The 17,635-nt window shown below is 56.7% G+C and overlaps 1 protein-coding gene across 3 annotated transcripts in view; it reads right to left on the reverse strand.

Moving 5' to 3' along the window:
• Nucleotides 1-17,635, reverse strand: part of KSR2 (kinase suppressor of ras 2) — a 266,519-nt gene that overhangs the window by 98,953 nt on the left and 149,931 nt on the right. For all 3 annotated transcript variants that reach the window (XM_036013739.1, XM_036013737.1, XM_036013738.1), the window contains exon 5: nucleotides 13,081-13,265. In XM_036013739.1, the coding sequence (XP_035869632.1) occupies nucleotides 13,081-13,265 (185 nt within the window). The remainder of the gene's footprint in view (nucleotides 1-13,080; nucleotides 13,266-17,635) is intronic.

A 17,635-nucleotide genomic window follows, 5' to 3' on the forward strand; every position in this document is an offset into this window, starting at 1 on the left:
GGAACTCAGCTCAGCCCACAGCAGACCCACCTGGCAGACAGCAGAAGCTGCCGCTGAAGAGAAGTACAGAGACCGCACAGGTGAGGCAGGGCCTGAGCCTGGACCCGGCCCCGGCTCGCCTCTCCTATCCCACCTCCGTCCCTCGCCCCTGCTCCCTCCACAGACACGCGTGTCCCTGCAACCTGTCCAAGTCCCTCAGCACTGGCTGTTCCTGCTGCCCTGAATGCACGTCCACCCCACTGGTGGACAGCCAGCCCTACGTCGCTGTCAAGTCTCAGCGTGAACGACCCTAGGTCACGGAAGCCCTCCCTGAGCCCCTGGCCAGATTAGGCGCCCCCTATGCCCTACCCCACCATCATCGCCCCGCCCCGTTTTTATTTTCACAGCATCCTGGACATCCGCTTTGCAGCGCTCACTCCTGGCTGGCTGGCCGTTCAGTCGGTCTCCCCAGCAGGCTGGAGACGCCCCGAGGATGGGGATCTTGAGCGTCTACTCATCCCTCATCCCTGGTACCCACACAGGGAGTGAGAACTCAGAAATATTTTTGGAGGATGGACAGATGGGGGGACGACTCTAGAAGAGATGAACTCAAAGAGTTTTGCTGTCGGAAGAGCCTCAGTTCCCCCGAGACTCCAGAGCCGGCTTCGTGGCCTAAGGAACCGTGGAAAAGAGCTCGAACCTTCTGGGAAGCCAAGCCCCGCCCTCAGGTCCTTCCTCCCTCTTGCTCAGGAAGAAGTTTAGGAAAATGGTCTAATCCAAGGAGCCTGTTTGCATAGACTGAGACCCTGAGGAAGTTACGTAACTTCCACCCTGGACTACACCCTCCTCTTCTTCAGTGTGAGAAAATCAGGCCCGCTGCCTCCCGGGGCCGTTAGAATGAAGACCGCACCCCCCCAGACCCTCCCCCCACCAGGTGCTAATCCACACTGAGGTGGGGAGAGGCCCCTGTAACTCACCAATGACAGGTCAGCCTTGCGATGGCTGAGCCCAATCAGGAGTCAGAAATCAGAGGAAATGCTCCCCCTCCTAGGCCCTGGGGTCTCCCACTCGCAACACCCACAGAAATTGCCAGGGGAGCAGTTTCCCAAGACTCAGAGCAGTGCCTCGGGGTCCCCCCCACCGTCAGGGGGAAGGGGAGACCCAGGATGGGGCGGCAGGCCCCCTGCCCCACGCAACCCGGAACCACTCCAGTTTTATCTGCTTCTGCAGACACGGGGGTTTATGTAACATTTGTTTTTGAAGAAAGAGATTTGTTACTAAATAATATCAATTATCAACTTTTAAAACTCCAAACCAGAAAAAAAGGGCCCCTGACTTGAATTCTATGGGCCATGAAATTTACTACTAAATAGGGGACTGCCTGGAGTCGGCGATGTGCGGCTCCAAGGGAGGCACTGTTACATAAAATGCAATCACCCTCTGTAATCACCCATCATTTCATTTTATTTTTTTATTCTAATTAGTCAAACCATCCGTGTTTTCTGTTTTCACTTTCATTGTTTTTATTGTTGTTCAATTATAGTCATCCCCGTATTTTCCCCATTACTCTCCCCCACCCTACCCACCCTCCAACTCTCACATTCAACGCCCCCGTTGTCCTTGACCATGAGTCCTTTACACAGGTTCCTTGACCCGACCCTTCCCCTTCCTTACCCGGCTACCCCCTCCATCGTTTCACTTTAAAAAGGGTATTTAACACCAAAAGATGTGAAGGATATTATCTCAAGCTAAAGGGCTACCTATTAAGTTCACTAACACACTTCGTGGAAACAGTGTATGTTTCTTGTCCTGAGTTTTTTTTTTAACCTGGCTGGAAGCCGATCGGAACGTCACCAGGTGCCAACCCTGGTGGGCGGCTGGGTCTCCGTCATAATCGCACAGGAGCTGCTGAGTGCCCAGGTTCTGGGCCTGGCCCGAGAGATGGGACGGGAAGGAGGCTCTGACGCAGCCCGTCCAGAGAGCCCGCACCAGGACTCCCTCGTTCCACACCTGGGGGTGCGGCCAACAGTGTCAGTCTGACATCGCCACACGGCCCGGACTTTGCAGGTCCTCACACGCATCTGCCCAATGAGTGAACGACCCCAGGGTTGGGGGGAAGGCGACATCCTGGGACCCTCCACGCAGCCGTCAGTCTCCTCACTGGCCTCGTCCCCACCGCCTGATCTGTCGGTCCCCCCCCCCCCCCCCGCCCGCCCCGGCACTGCAGCTCTGCCTGTCCTTCACACCTGCCTGCCCGCCCACTCCCTCCGCTCCTGCGAATGTGCACTGGGGGCCTGAGCAGATGTCTCGGTGCCGGCTCAGCTGCCGATGCGGCGCGGGGGCCAGACAACCCGAAGTCACCAGGGTGTGAACAACCAGGAACAGTGCCGGTGATTCACGGCCCCAGGAGGCCCTCGCACCTGTAAATCACTTAGGACCCGGCCACAGGCCAAAGCCCATTTTCTATTTATTTCTGGGGCTCCAGATGAGAAGAGGAAGTTCGCAGCACCTACGCTGACGCTATAGGAGTTCAGCAAGTCCTACAAGAGCTTAGCTTTACCCAGGACAGCTTCTGAACACACTGGCTCCTCCAGCTGGATCCGGGGTCCTTGACCTTGGCAGCACACTGCAATCACCCAGGGAGCTTTAATAAGTACTGACGTCCGGGACCCACCCTCCTGGGACTCTGATGTCACTGGACTGGAAGCAGCCTGCGAATCAGAATTTTTAAAAACAGCCTCCCAGTGACTTGAATGTACAACCGAGGTGGGAAACCACTAGACTAGAAACTGTTCCTTCTTGCTTCGTGGCCAGCTGAAAGCTGATGGGGGAGGGAAAAGGAGATTCCAAACACCCTCTGAAAGTGGGAATCCCAGGTAATCAGAGAGGTCAATACTTGTCAGGCAGGCTCGTATTCCTCTTCTGAATCAATAATCATTCATACTTCTTCCTGGCTGCTCAAGGAGGAGAGAGACAAGCGAGAGCAAGAATCACAGGGGCTCAGCCTCCAGACCTGTGGGTTTTCACAGGGGGCAGTAGCTTCTCTTGCCTGCTCAGCATCCTGACTCTGGGAGTTATATCACCCTGGAGTTCCTTGGAGATTCATTCCCCTTGGTCATAATCCAATTGGATCAGTGGGGTTGGCTCCACCCATTAGCTTCAGGAGTGGGCCAGTGACTCGGGCCGCATGGTGTATTCCATCTAACTGACTGCAGTGATTGGTTTAGGACAGACATTTGTGTGCCCCATCAGGCCAATCAGAGCTCATACTGGGACTCCTTTTTCTGACGCACCTAGATCTGTAAAAATGGAAGCCTGGAGTAGCCACGGGTCCCCATGAAGGGGGAGCCTGACTGAGGCTCCCCACAGGAAGGAAAGCAAGACTGTGAGATGGAGAGAGAGAAAGAACGTGTCCTAAGGACACTGAGCTCCTGGATCCAGCTGTCCCTGAAGTCCATACTTACACCTAGATTTTTTTTTCAGTACATGAACCAGCAAGTTCCCTGTTTTCCTAACTTTGCAGATGAGAAACCAAGGCTCAGAGACATCACTTTCCCAAGATTTCCCAGCCTGTAGGGGGGCACGGCTGGGATCTGAAACCAAGTCTTGCCTGGCTCTGAAGTCTGAGCCAAAGCTGGCCCACTGCTTGTTTCTATAAATTAAATTTTATTGGCGCACAGCCCTGTCTGTTTGATGCCTTAAGGCTGCGTTCGTGCCACTACAGAAGAGCTGAGTAGGGGTGACAGAGACTGTTGACCTGCCATCCGCCCCTCCCTCCTCTCCCCGGCACTTAGCACCGAAGCCCAGGCCTTTCTCCCCAGGACGGTGCTCTGGTTTCGGGAAGGCAGGTGGAGGTAGGTCCTCCCCCATCTCTCCCTCCCCTCACCCCCCATTCCAGGATCATCTCCATCAAGGAACACAGCACAGAGGGGTGGGGAGCTCAGAAGTCTGGAAGATGGGTAACCGGAGGCAGGAGGGGGAGGAGAGGAAGGGACAGCGAGAGGCAAGGGTGGGCGTGAGACTGAGAGAGCAAAGGTGACACAGAGGGAGAAAGGAGGTGGGCGACGGTGTTCCTGGGCAAAACCGACAGAAAAAGGCACTGACCCAGGGGAACAGACAGACATTAAGGCAGATACTACAGGGAAAGTAAACAGAGAAGGGGGGTAGGAGGCAGAGATGGATGTGGGCGCTGAGCGCCCCCACTCCTGCCTGTCTAGTGTTGCCCCGACTTTCAGCAGAGATTGCTCTAACGGTGGCCTGGGACACAGCAGCGTGGCCACAGTGAGACACAGCCCTCGGTCTCTAAGCCCAAAGGCAAAGGTCACAGCCCAGGGTTAAGCCAGTAAGTTTCCATCACCTTTCCTGGATCTACTGATTGGTTTAGAGTTAAGCACGTGGCCACAGCTGCTTGAACCAGTACATCTCAGACCTAAACAATCTCACTTCTCTACTGTGGACCAGACAGGGAAGGGGCTGGGACTTCTGCGGTCATCTTGCCACCACATGGAGCCTAAAAGTGAAACCATCCCAGAGAAAAGCAGAGCCGAGAGAGACAGAGAAACAGAGTCCTGACATGAACTGAGCCCCTAGATCCAGCCATGCCTAAAGCCTACTACCCCCTGGATTTTCCAGTTACATGTGCCAATAAATGACCTTCCTACTAAAAAAAAAAAAGCCCAAGTTTGGTTATCTGCCGCTTGTCACCATGTGTCTCAAGCTATACGTCAGGACCACCATGCAGTGACCACCATTGGCCACTTGCTTCCCTGGTCAATTAAAGCAGGGTGACCATCCATAAAATCCCACAGAGTGCATCGATGTCCAGCAACTTCAGTCCCTGCCTCCGCAATGCCAGACCCGGCCAGCTCTGCAGCCCTGGAGCGCTAGAGGCAGGATCCTCTTTCCTTCTGCCCTCTGGATCCCTCAGAGCAGAAGGCTCAGTGCTGGGCACAGAATGAACGTTCAGAAATGTTCTGTCTGTTCACAAATATCTACGTGGGCCAGCCCCATGCAAAGTGCTGCAGACACATCTGTGAGCGAGAGAGCGATGCGATGGCTGCCCGCATGACGCTGGTACTGGGGAAACAGGGCACTCAGAAAAGACTCACATAAGCAAACAGACAGTTGCAAACTATGATTAGTGTTTCTGAAGAAAGCATGGGAAAACGAGAGAAGATGTAACTAATGCTACCTGGGGGGGCTAGGAAAAGCTTCCCCGAGGAAGTGGGATTCAGATGAAGTCACAACAATGAGGGGGTGTCTGTAGCCTAAGGATTTGAGGCAGGAATGTTTTTAAAGGCCAGTGGGGCAGAAGGAGCAAGAAGGGACGAGAGGAGGGGTAGGAGCTAGCTCACCAGGCCCTTGTGGGCCGTGCCAAGGTTCGGGGCTGTCACCTGTGAACAACAGGAGGCCACAGTAGAATCTTCACCTGGGCTTGGGGGCCAGATTGGAGGTTACTTTCACCAAATGAATTTGGTGTCAAAGTGGGCATGAAAGATCCATCTGGGGACTAGTTCATAGTTTGAACCAGGGTGGTGGTGATGGAGAAGTTGGAAAAAAGTGGGAGAACCGAGGCTGAAATTTACAACCTGTTAGCCAAATCTGGCCCCTTGCTAGTGTTTGTAAATAAAGTTTTATTGGCACACAGTCACACCCACTTGCCTTGGTATTGTCTACGGCTGCTTTGTGCTTTAGCGGCTGCTGTGACAGAGACTGCATGGCCTGCAAAACTGAACATATTTACTCTCTGGTCCCGTACAGAAAAAAAGAAAGTTTGCTGATCCCTGTTTTAGAAGGTTAACTCAACAAGACTTGGAGAGGGGCGCTGTGGAGAGGAAGGGCCAGAGAGCGCTCTCGATAAAACACACACTTGCCCAACTGGGTAGATGCATAAGATGGGGCCACGAGGGGAGAAACAGTTTTCTTGGGGCGGGAGACAAATTTGATTACAACAACCCACCACGTCCCAAGGAAATTAGGTCAGGCCAGGTTATAAGAAGACGGCACATGCGACTTGGAGTCAGAAGGCACCGTGGTTTCTGTTCTTGGCTCTGTATCACCTCTAATCGTGCGTTTCTCCTCTTGGAATATGGGGTCCCTCGTCTGCAGAATGGGGATGCAGGAGCGCGAGTGAGGAATCTGCACGCCCTGTGTACATGCTGCATGTGTGGCTCACAGCAGCGTTACTCGTTCCCTCTCTTCCTGTTGCCATGACACCCGCTTAAACCTGAGAGTTCCTCACTAGGGGATGTCACTGGACAAAGGCACGATCAGACACAGGTCCTGGTGACACGGAACACGACGGCCCACGCCTACAGCGAGTACCTGACCGAGGATCAAGACTCACCAAACGGCCCCCTCTGGCTCTGATGGCCACCCACTTACCCACCAATTTTTGTTGCCACAATTCCTGGAGGGAGCAATCACAACAAAAGGCCTAAGGTTGCCTCTTGCATGCTGAGCCCAAATTGTGTGCCAAGGCAGGAAGAGCCAGCTGTGCAGGCAGGCCAGAGGAGAGTCGATGATAAAAACCCAGAAGTGGCCGGGCAGTCAGCACAAAGTCACACACACACACACACACACACACACACACATATGCACGCACGCACACAGCACCAGCCCTCCATACACACAAAACATGTCGCCTTTTAAACAAGGATGCTGCTTCCTTCCTCTGCAGCACTGTCAGTAGCAGCAGAGGCGACAGTCTGCAACTGTCACGGCGTGAGAGTGACAGCCATCGGCTGGCCGTCGGGAGTGCCAACCTCAAACCCCAGCTCTGTAACTCTGAGCAAGTCCCTTGCACTCCGTGGCTTCAGCGTCCCCATCTGTGAGGGGAGGGGTTGGACTCAATGGTAGCTGAGGCCCCTACCACTTCTGGCCTCTCTGATTCTAGAGCAGAGTTCAAACACTGGGAGCCCCGGGACCCAGTGCCACCCACACGCCTGTGGAGCTATTTAATACCGCCTCATGTGATGTTAGAAGATTTTGCATTGGGTGCTGACTGTTTTACTTTGGGAGATTTCTCATAAAAGTCACAGCCTCTGACTTCTTTAGAAAAATTCAAAGATCAGGCAGCCGTGGTCCCGCAAAGGAGGGATGCTCTCACCGGGAAGAACGCAGCCGCTGGAGGAGGATTCGTGCCACGCTGCACAGCCTGAGTCTAACAACGAGGGAACATCAGACAAACCCAAACTGACACACTGCTACATGCAACATGTGGTCTTGCATTGGATGCTATAACCGAAAAAAAAAAAAGCCATAAAGGATCCTATCAGGACGATTGCTGAGATTAGAGTATGATTAGATGAAACTCTTGATTCAATGTGAAGCTTACTGAACCTAGTAAGTATGTGGTTATTATGTAAGACAGTATGCAACCTAGTCCCAAATGTTCGTAAAAACGAGAAAGAAAACGGGGGGCGGGGGGGGGGAATTACCGAGAGAAGGCAAAGGTACAAGCAACGTTTGAACCTGGTGAATCTGAGCAAAGGGGGTGCAGGAGTCCTTTGTATTGTTCTTGCAACTTTTCTGCAATTTGAATTATTATAAAATAAAAAAACTAACACTAAAAACTGTCATGTAACCGAGTGCTTCTCAGGTATCAGCCTGCCGAAGCCCCAGCGGGCTGCTGAAGACTCAGGCGGCGGGTGGCTTCCCAGAGTGGCTGCCTGGAGAGGTCTGGAAGGAAGATAGCATCTAGGAAGCTGTCGAAGGTGACGCCATCACAGCTGGTGCAGGGTACCCTTTGAGAGGCCCCGGTGCGACCCAGTTTAAACTGCACAAGTGACCGCCGAGAGAACCAGATGCAGAAAGACGCAGCCTTCGAAAGGCAGGCGCGGGAGAGGGAGAGTGCAAGGGACCCGTGTTTTTCAGCAGGAACCTTTCCGTATCATTCTGTCTGTTTCCAGGCATGTGTGTTTCGATGCCTACAAAGCACCCGCCGGGCAAGTGGCAGAGCATCAGTGCATGTTAGGGACCTGCTGGGACCTGGGTTTCTAAGCTGTAGCAACAACGTATAGCACCAATGTGAGGCAACACAGATGCTTTCTGTGTCTGCTAGGGGGCTGGATGAGGGGTGGGGAGCAGCATCCTTAGGGAGCAGAAGTTCTTTGGGTCATTCCAACGCTTTGTGCGCTCCTCCCTTGGAATTGCCCCCGCCGAGTCAGGTCAGACCCAAACTTCTCAGCATCTCCCCAAGTCCTGAGACAGGAGCGTGCTTTTTCGGGCAGCAAACTTCCACGAAGACAGGCGCCCCTCCTCCCCCTCTTCCAGCGGGTAATGAACCTTGGCCTCAAGCCTCATTAAACCCCATTATATAATCGCCCCCCTCCTGAGTCTCTTTATAACCCTTCCGGGCGGCTGGCTTCTGGGGAGTAGGCAGTTTGGCGTCATCGGTCTTTATTGCTACCTGCTGCCGCCTCCTTCCACCAATCAGGCTTCTGACTCAGCCCCAGGCACACCAGGCCAGGCCCTCTGCGGAGGGTCACCTCTCTGTCGCCTGGGCCCCCAGACCAGGAACAGGGGTGGCTCGGACAAGAGATGAGGAGAGGGCAGGGGAAGGCGGGACAAGATGAGCACACACCGTCTTCCAAGACACCATGTGAAGGACGGTATTTCATAAGACAGGGGCCTCAGATAAAACTCCAGCCAGTATCACTGAGGAACTGCAGGAGGGAGAAGTACCCTGTTATTCCACATCTTCTGCCCGAGACACCCCGGACGGAGAGGGGTGCAGACGCTAAAGCTGCCCGCAACTCATTCTTGCAGCTGCCTGGCCCCCGGGCGGACCACCGGTGCTCTGAAATCCACACGGGCGCCCCTGGGTGGGGGTAACGACTGGTGAGCTGGTGGGGGGTGCTCCTCTCTGGGAGGCATCCCGGAAGCCAGGCTGCCCCCACAACACGGCCCCCCGACTGGGCCAGGAAAACCACTTGAACAAGGTCCCTCCGTGAAGAGCAAGCAGGTTTCGGGGAAGACGGCTTTGCCACCTTCTTCTGCAGGCGGCTGAAGGGTGGTGGGTTCAGAATGAGGGCGAACTCCACCCCCTTCCTGACTCTGTGACCTTGGGAGAGTTTGGCAAACCCTCCCGGCCCCGGTTTCTTCATCTGCAAAATGGGGATAATCACAGGACCTACCATGGGGCGGCGTGTGAGGCTTAAACAAAGTAACGGAAGTAAACGGCTTTGCCTAAACTGGTGATGCCTGGAACACTGTCCACACCACACGTGCCATTGCTATTGTTGTCGCCACGCTCATCGTTGTTACAAGCCCTCCCATCACACGACCTGCATCGTCAACCTGCATAAAGGGCGACCCAAAGCCGCCCTTTACCGAGACTCAGTGTTCCGAGCGCGCCCCGGGCCAGGAAATTTGCACACGCTCCTCCTTTTGCCCCCTAATTCTGGCCAGGCAGAAGCGGGCTTAGGGGGTCAGTGACATACCCAGTGACACATCAGCAAACATTTAGTTGCCATAGACCCGAAATCTCCCTCACTATCCGATAATGAAAGATCGCCTTCCGTCCAGGTGGAAGGTGCCTCTTTACAAGGGTCACAGAGGCTGCCTGCCCTAAGTCGCCTGGGATCCGAGGGAACCTGCAAGGACGCACAGGCATACAGCTTGTTAGGCCAAACATGGTCCACGGATACAGGGCGTCTGACCAGACACTGCCGGGGCCACGCCCGGGCCAGAGGCAACACGGAATAAAAACAGCAGGGCCGGGGAGCTAAGTCCGCTGCTCTCTCCCCTGGAAAGCAGGTCCTCGGCCTGAGTCAGCACCTTCCACAGAGCGTGGGAGAGGCTGATCGGTTGTGTATTGCACGTGGCCAGATTCCTCCGCAAGTGGGGGCTCCTGTCACTGTCCCCCCCGCCCTGGTTCATCACCCCCAGACCGGGGAAGTGTCCAAGGAGGTGAAGTCCTTCTCACAGCCTGTCCGGGTGGTTGAGCACCCTGAGGGCCGGGGCCTGGCCACAGTATGGCCACATCTGCCTCATGCTGCCTCCCAGCAGGACGGTCAGGAGTCGTGAGATGGCCCATCCCCGGCCTTCACAGTGTGGCCACGCCACAGCAGACAGTGACGGAGGGGCAGAGGGACTGCGCCTGTCGGGGATGCAGCCGCCGGGGCTGCCTCGGCTGGGCCAGCGGGAGGAAGGCTGGCACGGGGGGCCCAGAGGCACGACGCCCTCTTCCGAAACGCCAGAGTGGTGAGGGGGTGGGGTGATTTCAAGCAAGGGGGGGACCAGCACCCAGCAGCTGTGTTCCCCCAAAAGCCCCTCCCGGAGTCCCCAAAACCGGCTTCTTAAGTGAGTTAAAAGGGGGGCCTAGGAACAGCTCACTGGGTAAGCCTTAGGACCACAGGGTCTCTAAGCTGTGACACTAACCCTCCCAGAGTCTCTCATTGTCCAGTTGAGGAAACTGAGGCCCAGAGAGAGACAGAATCTGAGACGGCTAGAGTCAGAGCTCGGTTCAACACCCACCACACAGGCAACACCATTCGGACCTCAGTTTCCTTATCTGTAAAGTGGGAGTCCCAATGCCTGCCCCAAAGGGCGGGGTGAGCCTTAACCATGAGAAGGCGGGGACAAAGGTCACACAGGAAACTGGTGGCAGCGCTGAGCCCGAGGGAGCGTCCCGTATCCATTCTGCAGCCCGTGCCACCGGCTGCCTTGTGCAGCTATTTGTCTGGGCCAGCGGACACGGGACTGGCCCAGGGGCCTGGCCACTCATCGGGCTGCATGCTCGCTCCCCCAGCAGGACTCACATGCTTTCGTCTCCCTTCCACACAGGGGAAGGGCGACCTCTCTGCCTGCAAGGACCAGCGCTGGCCCCCAAGAGGCAGCTGCGCCTCCAGGGCCTCCTCGAGCCGGGAGCTGGCTTCAGCTAAGGCCTTTGCTCCCGGCCACGGGCGAACGGAGAAGCCGCTCCTCTCAGGAGGAGACCGGGGTGGGTGGGAGAGTCGGGGGCCCGGCTGAATGAACCCTCACAGTGCTCCCTCCGGCAGGAGGAGGGGTCTCCACAGGCAAGTCCCTGCTGCTGGTTTTTGTTCTTATTAAGCAAACTATAGGTGTTCCTGCTCCGGCCAGAACTGAAGTGCAGAGCCGTGGCCAGACCCTCGGCGGTGGCCCTGCCGGACATTCGCTCGTAGGATGACGATAGCCAGAGACAGAGCTGGCTGCTGGGGGTGGCCACATCTGGCCACGGTGAATTCCAAGCTCTCTCAGGACCATGGGAAAGGGGGAGTCAACTGAAAGGCATTTAGCCACAGCCCCCAAGTTCATTGTGGAGCTGGAGGACGGAAATGCTATAGGGAAAAGGGGCTAATAAATATCCTACCAACACCTACCACTTATTAGGCGCCGCCTGTTTGCCCAGCACCGTGCAGATGACTGGACAGACGGGAGCGTGTCTAGCCCTGACACACGTCTGTGAGACAAGTCTACTGTTATCCCCAGTGGACAGACGAGGAAGCTGAGTCTCAAAGAGGCTCCTGGCTGGCCCGGGGTCGGGCACAGGGCTGCGAAGTGGCAGAGCTGGGACTGGAACACCCAGGCACCACCCTCCAGGGCCAGGACGTCCTGCCTGGCCCCTCCACCGCTGTGCCGTCTTGCCTCCTCCTCCTCCAGGCTCCCTGGCCGCCCTCCCTCCCTCCCCCCCACCCTCCCGCAGCGCAGGCCCACCCGCGTGGAGTGTTCCTGGTCTCTCTGACAGTGATTCCTCCCGACAAATTGATAAATTGGCTTTCTGGTGTTGACGTGGGCTGCGGGTGCTATTTTGGTTTGCTCGATTCGGGGCCCACACCGCCCCCCCCCCCCCCCCCCCCCCCCCCCCCGGCACCAAGACGAGCCAGGCTCTGGAACGTCTCCTGACTGACGTGCACACGGAACGTCTCTGCTGGCTCCCGTGGTGGACGCACGAGCCGCCCTCGTGGGCTGCACACGGAGTTCGCCGTTCCGCCCCAGGCCCACCACCCAGCTGCGCTCGGCCAGAGCTCCGAACCCAACGGCCTTGACGCTGGTCAGAGAGGCTGGATGTTTAACACAGAGGTTACGTGTGCGAGTATCCAAAGAGAGAATTAACGGGTGTCATCACATTCTTAAAGGGCCCACGGCCTTATGCAAAGACTAGGACCCCACATTTAGAGAAAGGCACCCTGCCAGATATTTGGGGGGCCTTGGTGATCAAGTCATGCATCACGACAAAGCAAACCCAGATTCGAACCCTGGCTCAACTACTTGACAGCTGTGCGACTTTGGGCAAGTTCTTCGACGCCCCCGAGCCTCAGTTTCCGCATCTATACAATGGGGTTAATCCGTCTGTACCCTAGGTCGTCCCGAGAGAGAGACGGGATCACACATGTGGATGGCACGGACCGGGGCTCTGTAAACACCACTTATCAGCCACCGGAGCAGCAGCCCACGCGGCCCCCTTGCGGCTGCACTAAGGGCCTGGGCGATTTCCCCCACATCCCACCGCCTCCCCAGTTCCCATCAGTACAAGTTCCTGGCTTGGCCGGAGGAGTGGTCCGGGGGCTCCCCCCTGAACACGCCTGTGCCTGTTCGGCAAAACGGGCCTCTGGGCAGAGAAGGTTAAGTGCCTCCTAAGACCTAAGCCCTTCATCACCAGCGAGTTCCATCTCCGCTCCGAGCAACAACAACTCTGTCCGCAGCAGACGCCGTGGGAGCGAATGCACACCACCCCCGGCCACGCTCAGCCCAGCGTGACCCCGAATGCATCTTGGAGATGCAAAGGTTATATTGTGTTGACCTGCGTGGGGGGAAAAACTTACAAAATATAATCACGGAAGCCTTCAGCACAGCAGAAAAAGAAATCACCCGTGACCAGGCTGCTGAGAAGCAGAAGAGAGGACAAAACCAACATCTCTTTCCTTGACTCCCCTGCCGTTCCCGCCACCTCTGGGACCGATGACAACAGCCTGTCAGCCTCCCGAGCACCAGGGACGCCCCCTTCCCTTTGAAAACGTTCAGAGGGGCGTGTGCGGCGCAGACAGGAGGTTGGCTGGCAGACACCAGTGAGGGGTGTTTGGTGACCACCTCACTGGCATTTTCACCAAAGAAAAAGAGAAGGGGCAGGCGACTCACTTGAGGAGAAGCTGGCCTCCGTGTGCACGGGAGGGGTGGAGGGCATGAAGGGCCCGTGGCCCACGAAGAAGGAGCGGAGGGAGCGCTCGGACAGGAGCGGGGAGCGCTGCTGGGACGGGATGTTCTCACAGCTGCCCACGCCGCTGTGGATCTTGAGGTTCAAGGGCTTGCTCTTCTTCTTGGCTCTGGAGGGGAGACAAAGAGAGGAACGGGGAATGTACCCATGCACCCACAAAATGGGAGCGGGGAGACCCAACGCCTGAGCACGACGCCCAGCACTCACACCCGCCCTGGCCCAGCCCGGGGGCTCTCCCCACACCCCGCTCTGCGCTCCAGCCATTGTTCTGTGCCGTTTCTCGCCTCCAGCCCTTGGCCCATGAGGTCCCCACGGCCTGGAATGCCGTCCTCTTCTTTGCCTGCTTAATCCCCATTTGTCTTTTATGATTTGGCTCTGGCACCCTCTCCTCCAGGAAGCCTTCCCTGATACCCCAATCTCTCCCAGCCAGGGTTGAGCGTTCTTCCTCCAAGGAGCCTTCCCTGATCGTCCCTCTTCGCTCCTAACCTGGGTTGGCTATTCCTCTCGAGTCTCCTACAATGTGCTATATATCTCTGTGGCTGGACTTTCCTATTTTTCCAAATTTGTCCTGTCTGTTTTTGTCTCCCAAGTGGACTGGGGGTCTTTGAGAGCAATGGTTCTGCATCGTTCATTCCTGTGTCCTGGGCAAGAGGCACAAAGCCTAGCGCACAGTAGGTGCCCATTAAATGCTTATTCAGCTGCCGATCTGCACTGAGACTCTGCACCTACCACATCACATTCCACTGTGGGCTCCCCCTGAGAGCAGGAACCTGTGTTTTTTTTCCCATCTCTCAGCCCCTTGCGTGGCAGCAGCTGAACAGAATGAACCTTTCCGGCAGGTTCTGAAACACTTCTGCCCTTCCCAAAGAGTTCCAGTGGTCGGCTTAAGAGAGTTTGGTTTAAAACAGCATCAAAACTAACCTCTCCCTGCTCTTCTCCCCACCCCTCAACATCGCCCCATTCAGGTCTGGCCAGGAGGCGGGCGCCCTCTTGTGGCCAAAGGGAGCCCTCCTTGCAAATGTTCAGAGTTCTGGAAGGAGCGCCTAGGCAGGTGTGTTCCTGTGAGACTGGAGGCCTCCACACACGCAGCCTGAAAGCCACCCTCTCTCCAGGAGGCCCGCTGCTTCAAGGAGCTCGGGCGTGCCTGCAGAGTCGCCCCCCACCCCCACAGGGCCTGTGCTGGCAGCCCCGCGTGTCCTCTCGCCACGGGGCCGCAGCAAGGATATACCTAAACGACAGTTGTACAGAGGGGCGGGTAAAGAGATGAATGACAGACGGATGGATGAAGAGATGGATGGATGAAGAGAAGGAATGGATGGTGGGTGAATGGATGGTGGATGGACAAATGGAAGCAAGGAGGAGAACAGAAGGATTCATGAATAAAGGACGGAGGGAAGGGAGGGAAGTGGGGGGGAGCACAGAGGGATGGAGAGAGGGAGGATGAGAGGATGGAAGAGTGGAAGGACAAACGGGTGAAATGAAAGAGAGAATGGGAAGAGAGAAGGGATAAAAGAAATGGAAAAGAATGAGAGGGTGGACGGGTGGACAGAGGGACAGATGGGTGGACGCATCCAAGGATGGAAAGACGATGGGGAGATGGCGAAGTGGACCGATGCGACGAAGGGAGAGAGGGTGGTGGGATGGAAAGACAGGCAGGTGGAGGGACGGAAGGGGGGCCAGGAGGAGGAGGACGAAGGAGGATGCACGGCCACTTGCTCAGAGGCGGCAGGAGGAGACCCGGTATTGCTCCCACGCACCGGGGACGCCCGTGCGGACAGGATGTGGGGCTCAGCTTTCCCGCCTCCCCTCCATACCCGGGCGTGCTCAGAGAGGAAAACAGACACAGGTAACAGTGTCTGACGATTGTGACTGCGCGCTAAGACTTGCTGCGTGTTTTGCAGATGCAGTTAAAAAGGATATCCTCTCCACAACCTTCACAGGATATTAGATATTCCATAAAGCTCTCCTCTGGAAATGGAGCCAATTTTGGAGAAAGCTGGAAAATGAGGTGGCATGACACATTGGCAAGGGCCACTCCATCCTTTGGGGCTGTCGGAGCCCTGGGTGGGGGGGCCGTTGGAGCCCTGGGGGTGCCGTGTGCCTTCTGGATGCAGGGGCAGGTCAGGACTCCCTGACGTGGCACGCTGTGCCCGCAGCGGCCCCGGAGCCTGGCTCAGCGGACACCACGCATCGGCAGAAGGAAAAGACGCCCAGCTCTGGGGCTGGAATCTCTGCTTAGGCAGATGTGTTTGCTTTACCACGAACAGCCAAGGGCCACTCCGGTGTTGGGATCTGGGAAAGTTCTTCCAACCTTCCTGACGTCTCGTTTGCACAGATATCCAGAATAAAAGGACCCTGAGCATTCTGGCCTCTTCTGCAGATCGGCTCACCAACCTCCCATCTCCAGCCCCACCTTCCCATCCAAGCCACCCCCTTCCCCTCATCGGAGCTGCCGCCGCCACTGCCTGTCAATCAGGTTCCCGATCCCACTCATGTTTTTAACTTTTGGTTATATTGAGGTGAAATCTGCGTACTATAAAACTAACCACTTTAAAGTAAACTCAGTAGCATTAACTGTTCACAATGTGCAAACCTAGTTCCAAAATACGTTCTTCGCCCCAAAGGAAACCCTGTGCCCACCAAGCAGTGACCCTCCGGCCCCTGGCCATCACCAGTGTCCCTGCCCCTGTGGACTCGCCTCCCTGGACGTCTCACACTAACGGAACCAAACGACAGGCAAACTCCTGCATCTGCTGCTTTCGTGCAGCATCACGGTTCTGAGGTTCACCCACAGTGTAGCCCGTGCGGAAGCCACGCCTCTCTATGGCTAAATTAATCCCATCCTACTTTGATTCTTCTCCATGTATTGTCCACCCAGCAGCCAAAGTGGGGTGCTGAAAGGGGTACGTGCTATCATGTCATTCCCCTGCTGAAAAACTTCCCAGGCTTCCCACTGCTCTGCCCCTCTACGGCTCCCAAGGGCGTCACAGGACCCTCAGCACCCGCTCCCCAGCTTCCCCCGGTACCATCATCACCTTGTCACCCTCTGCCTGTAGCCACAGTGGGCACCAAGTTCTCACACACCGCAGGGCCTTTGCACATGCTGCTCCTTCTGCCAGAACCCTATTCCCCGCCCTGCCTGTCAGTGGAGACTCACTCACCCGGACACACAGTGCCCACCCCTCACAGCTAGTTCTATCTCGGGTCGCAGGTGCACCCTGCACCCCCCGCACCCCCTGCTTCTTCTCACACATCCCAGTGGGAATTCTGCGTTTACTTATGTGGGCACTGAATGAACGTCTCCCCCCGGGCCCGCGCCTGCCACACGGACAGGAAGGACTCGTATCCACGGCACCGCACACAACGCACGCACGCCAGAGTGGAAGGGCCGAGACCAGAAGCCAGGTCAGCAGGCTCCCGTCCCAGGCCAGGTGCCCCACCTCCAGCAGGGGCCACTGGCCCCTTCCGCCTTGGAGGACTTCTGCAGGAACGTGGCCCCGTTTCCACCTGCGAGTCGGGAGGCCTGGCTTAGCAGGACCTTCTCAGCGAACTCCCCACTATGGGCTCCTTGAGGACAGGGACACACCTTGGTTTTCTCTTCCTAGCCCCCGGGCACCCCCCGCCCAAGTCTTCAGCTGGCTCTGTGCGCACAAGGCTCCCGAGCAACGCACATTGGCCAGCCCAGCTCTCAGCGCCCTCGTCACAAAGAACAGCGAGCAAAGTCCCAGATGGGCGTTTAGTCCCCGCAGCATTTCCTGCTCCAGAAGTCTGTTTCGCTTTGAGGTAAGCAGAGCCACCGGCCTCCTCACCCTCAGCTTCCCCGTGTGGGGTTGTGTCCCCTTGAACCCAGAGGCCATCGCCCAGCCAGATCCCTCAGCGTCTCATTACCAGTGTCTGGAGCGCCTGGCCCAACCAGTTGGGAGGAAATGACAGGGCTGGGGACAGACCAGCTCCCCTCGGGCGCAGACAGGGGCAGGCGTGGGCGGGGGCAGGCGTGAGTGCACATTTTTTCACACCACCCTCGCATGCCGCCCTGCACAGCGAAGCGCCCACCAGGTGACCATTCCCCGAAACAGGAGAAAACACCCGCTGGCCTCCCCCGTGGCTCACTGACCTGTCCCTCCCTCTCAGTTTAACTCCTTTGCACTCAGCCCGACCTGATTGCCTAACGGAAGATTCAAAACCAAAGAACGGCGCCATTTCTCGGGTGAAAAGGGAGGGGCAGGGGCACAGACCCCCGACTCAGCTGCCCCGATCCCAGGGAAGGGAGGCGTTTGAAAGCACAAGGGCCTGGTACGTCTGACACTGGGAGGACACTTAGTGGGAAGCCACTCGGCTCCTTGGCCACAGGGGACAACCCTCATTTCTGGCTTGAGCACACCCCAAAGCAGGTCCTTAAGGAACCAGGGCCCTGGCAAGACAGGCACGAAGGACTCCCTCGGAAAGTGGAAGCGGCAGTCACAGTGTGACTCCCCCCAT

This window comes from Phyllostomus discolor, chromosome 13, assembly GCF_004126475.2.
Source record: "Phyllostomus discolor isolate MPI-MPIP mPhyDis1 chromosome 13, mPhyDis1.pri.v3, whole genome shotgun sequence".
In the NCBI taxonomy this organism is placed as follows: Eukaryota; Metazoa; Chordata; class Mammalia; order Chiroptera; family Phyllostomidae; genus Phyllostomus; species Phyllostomus discolor.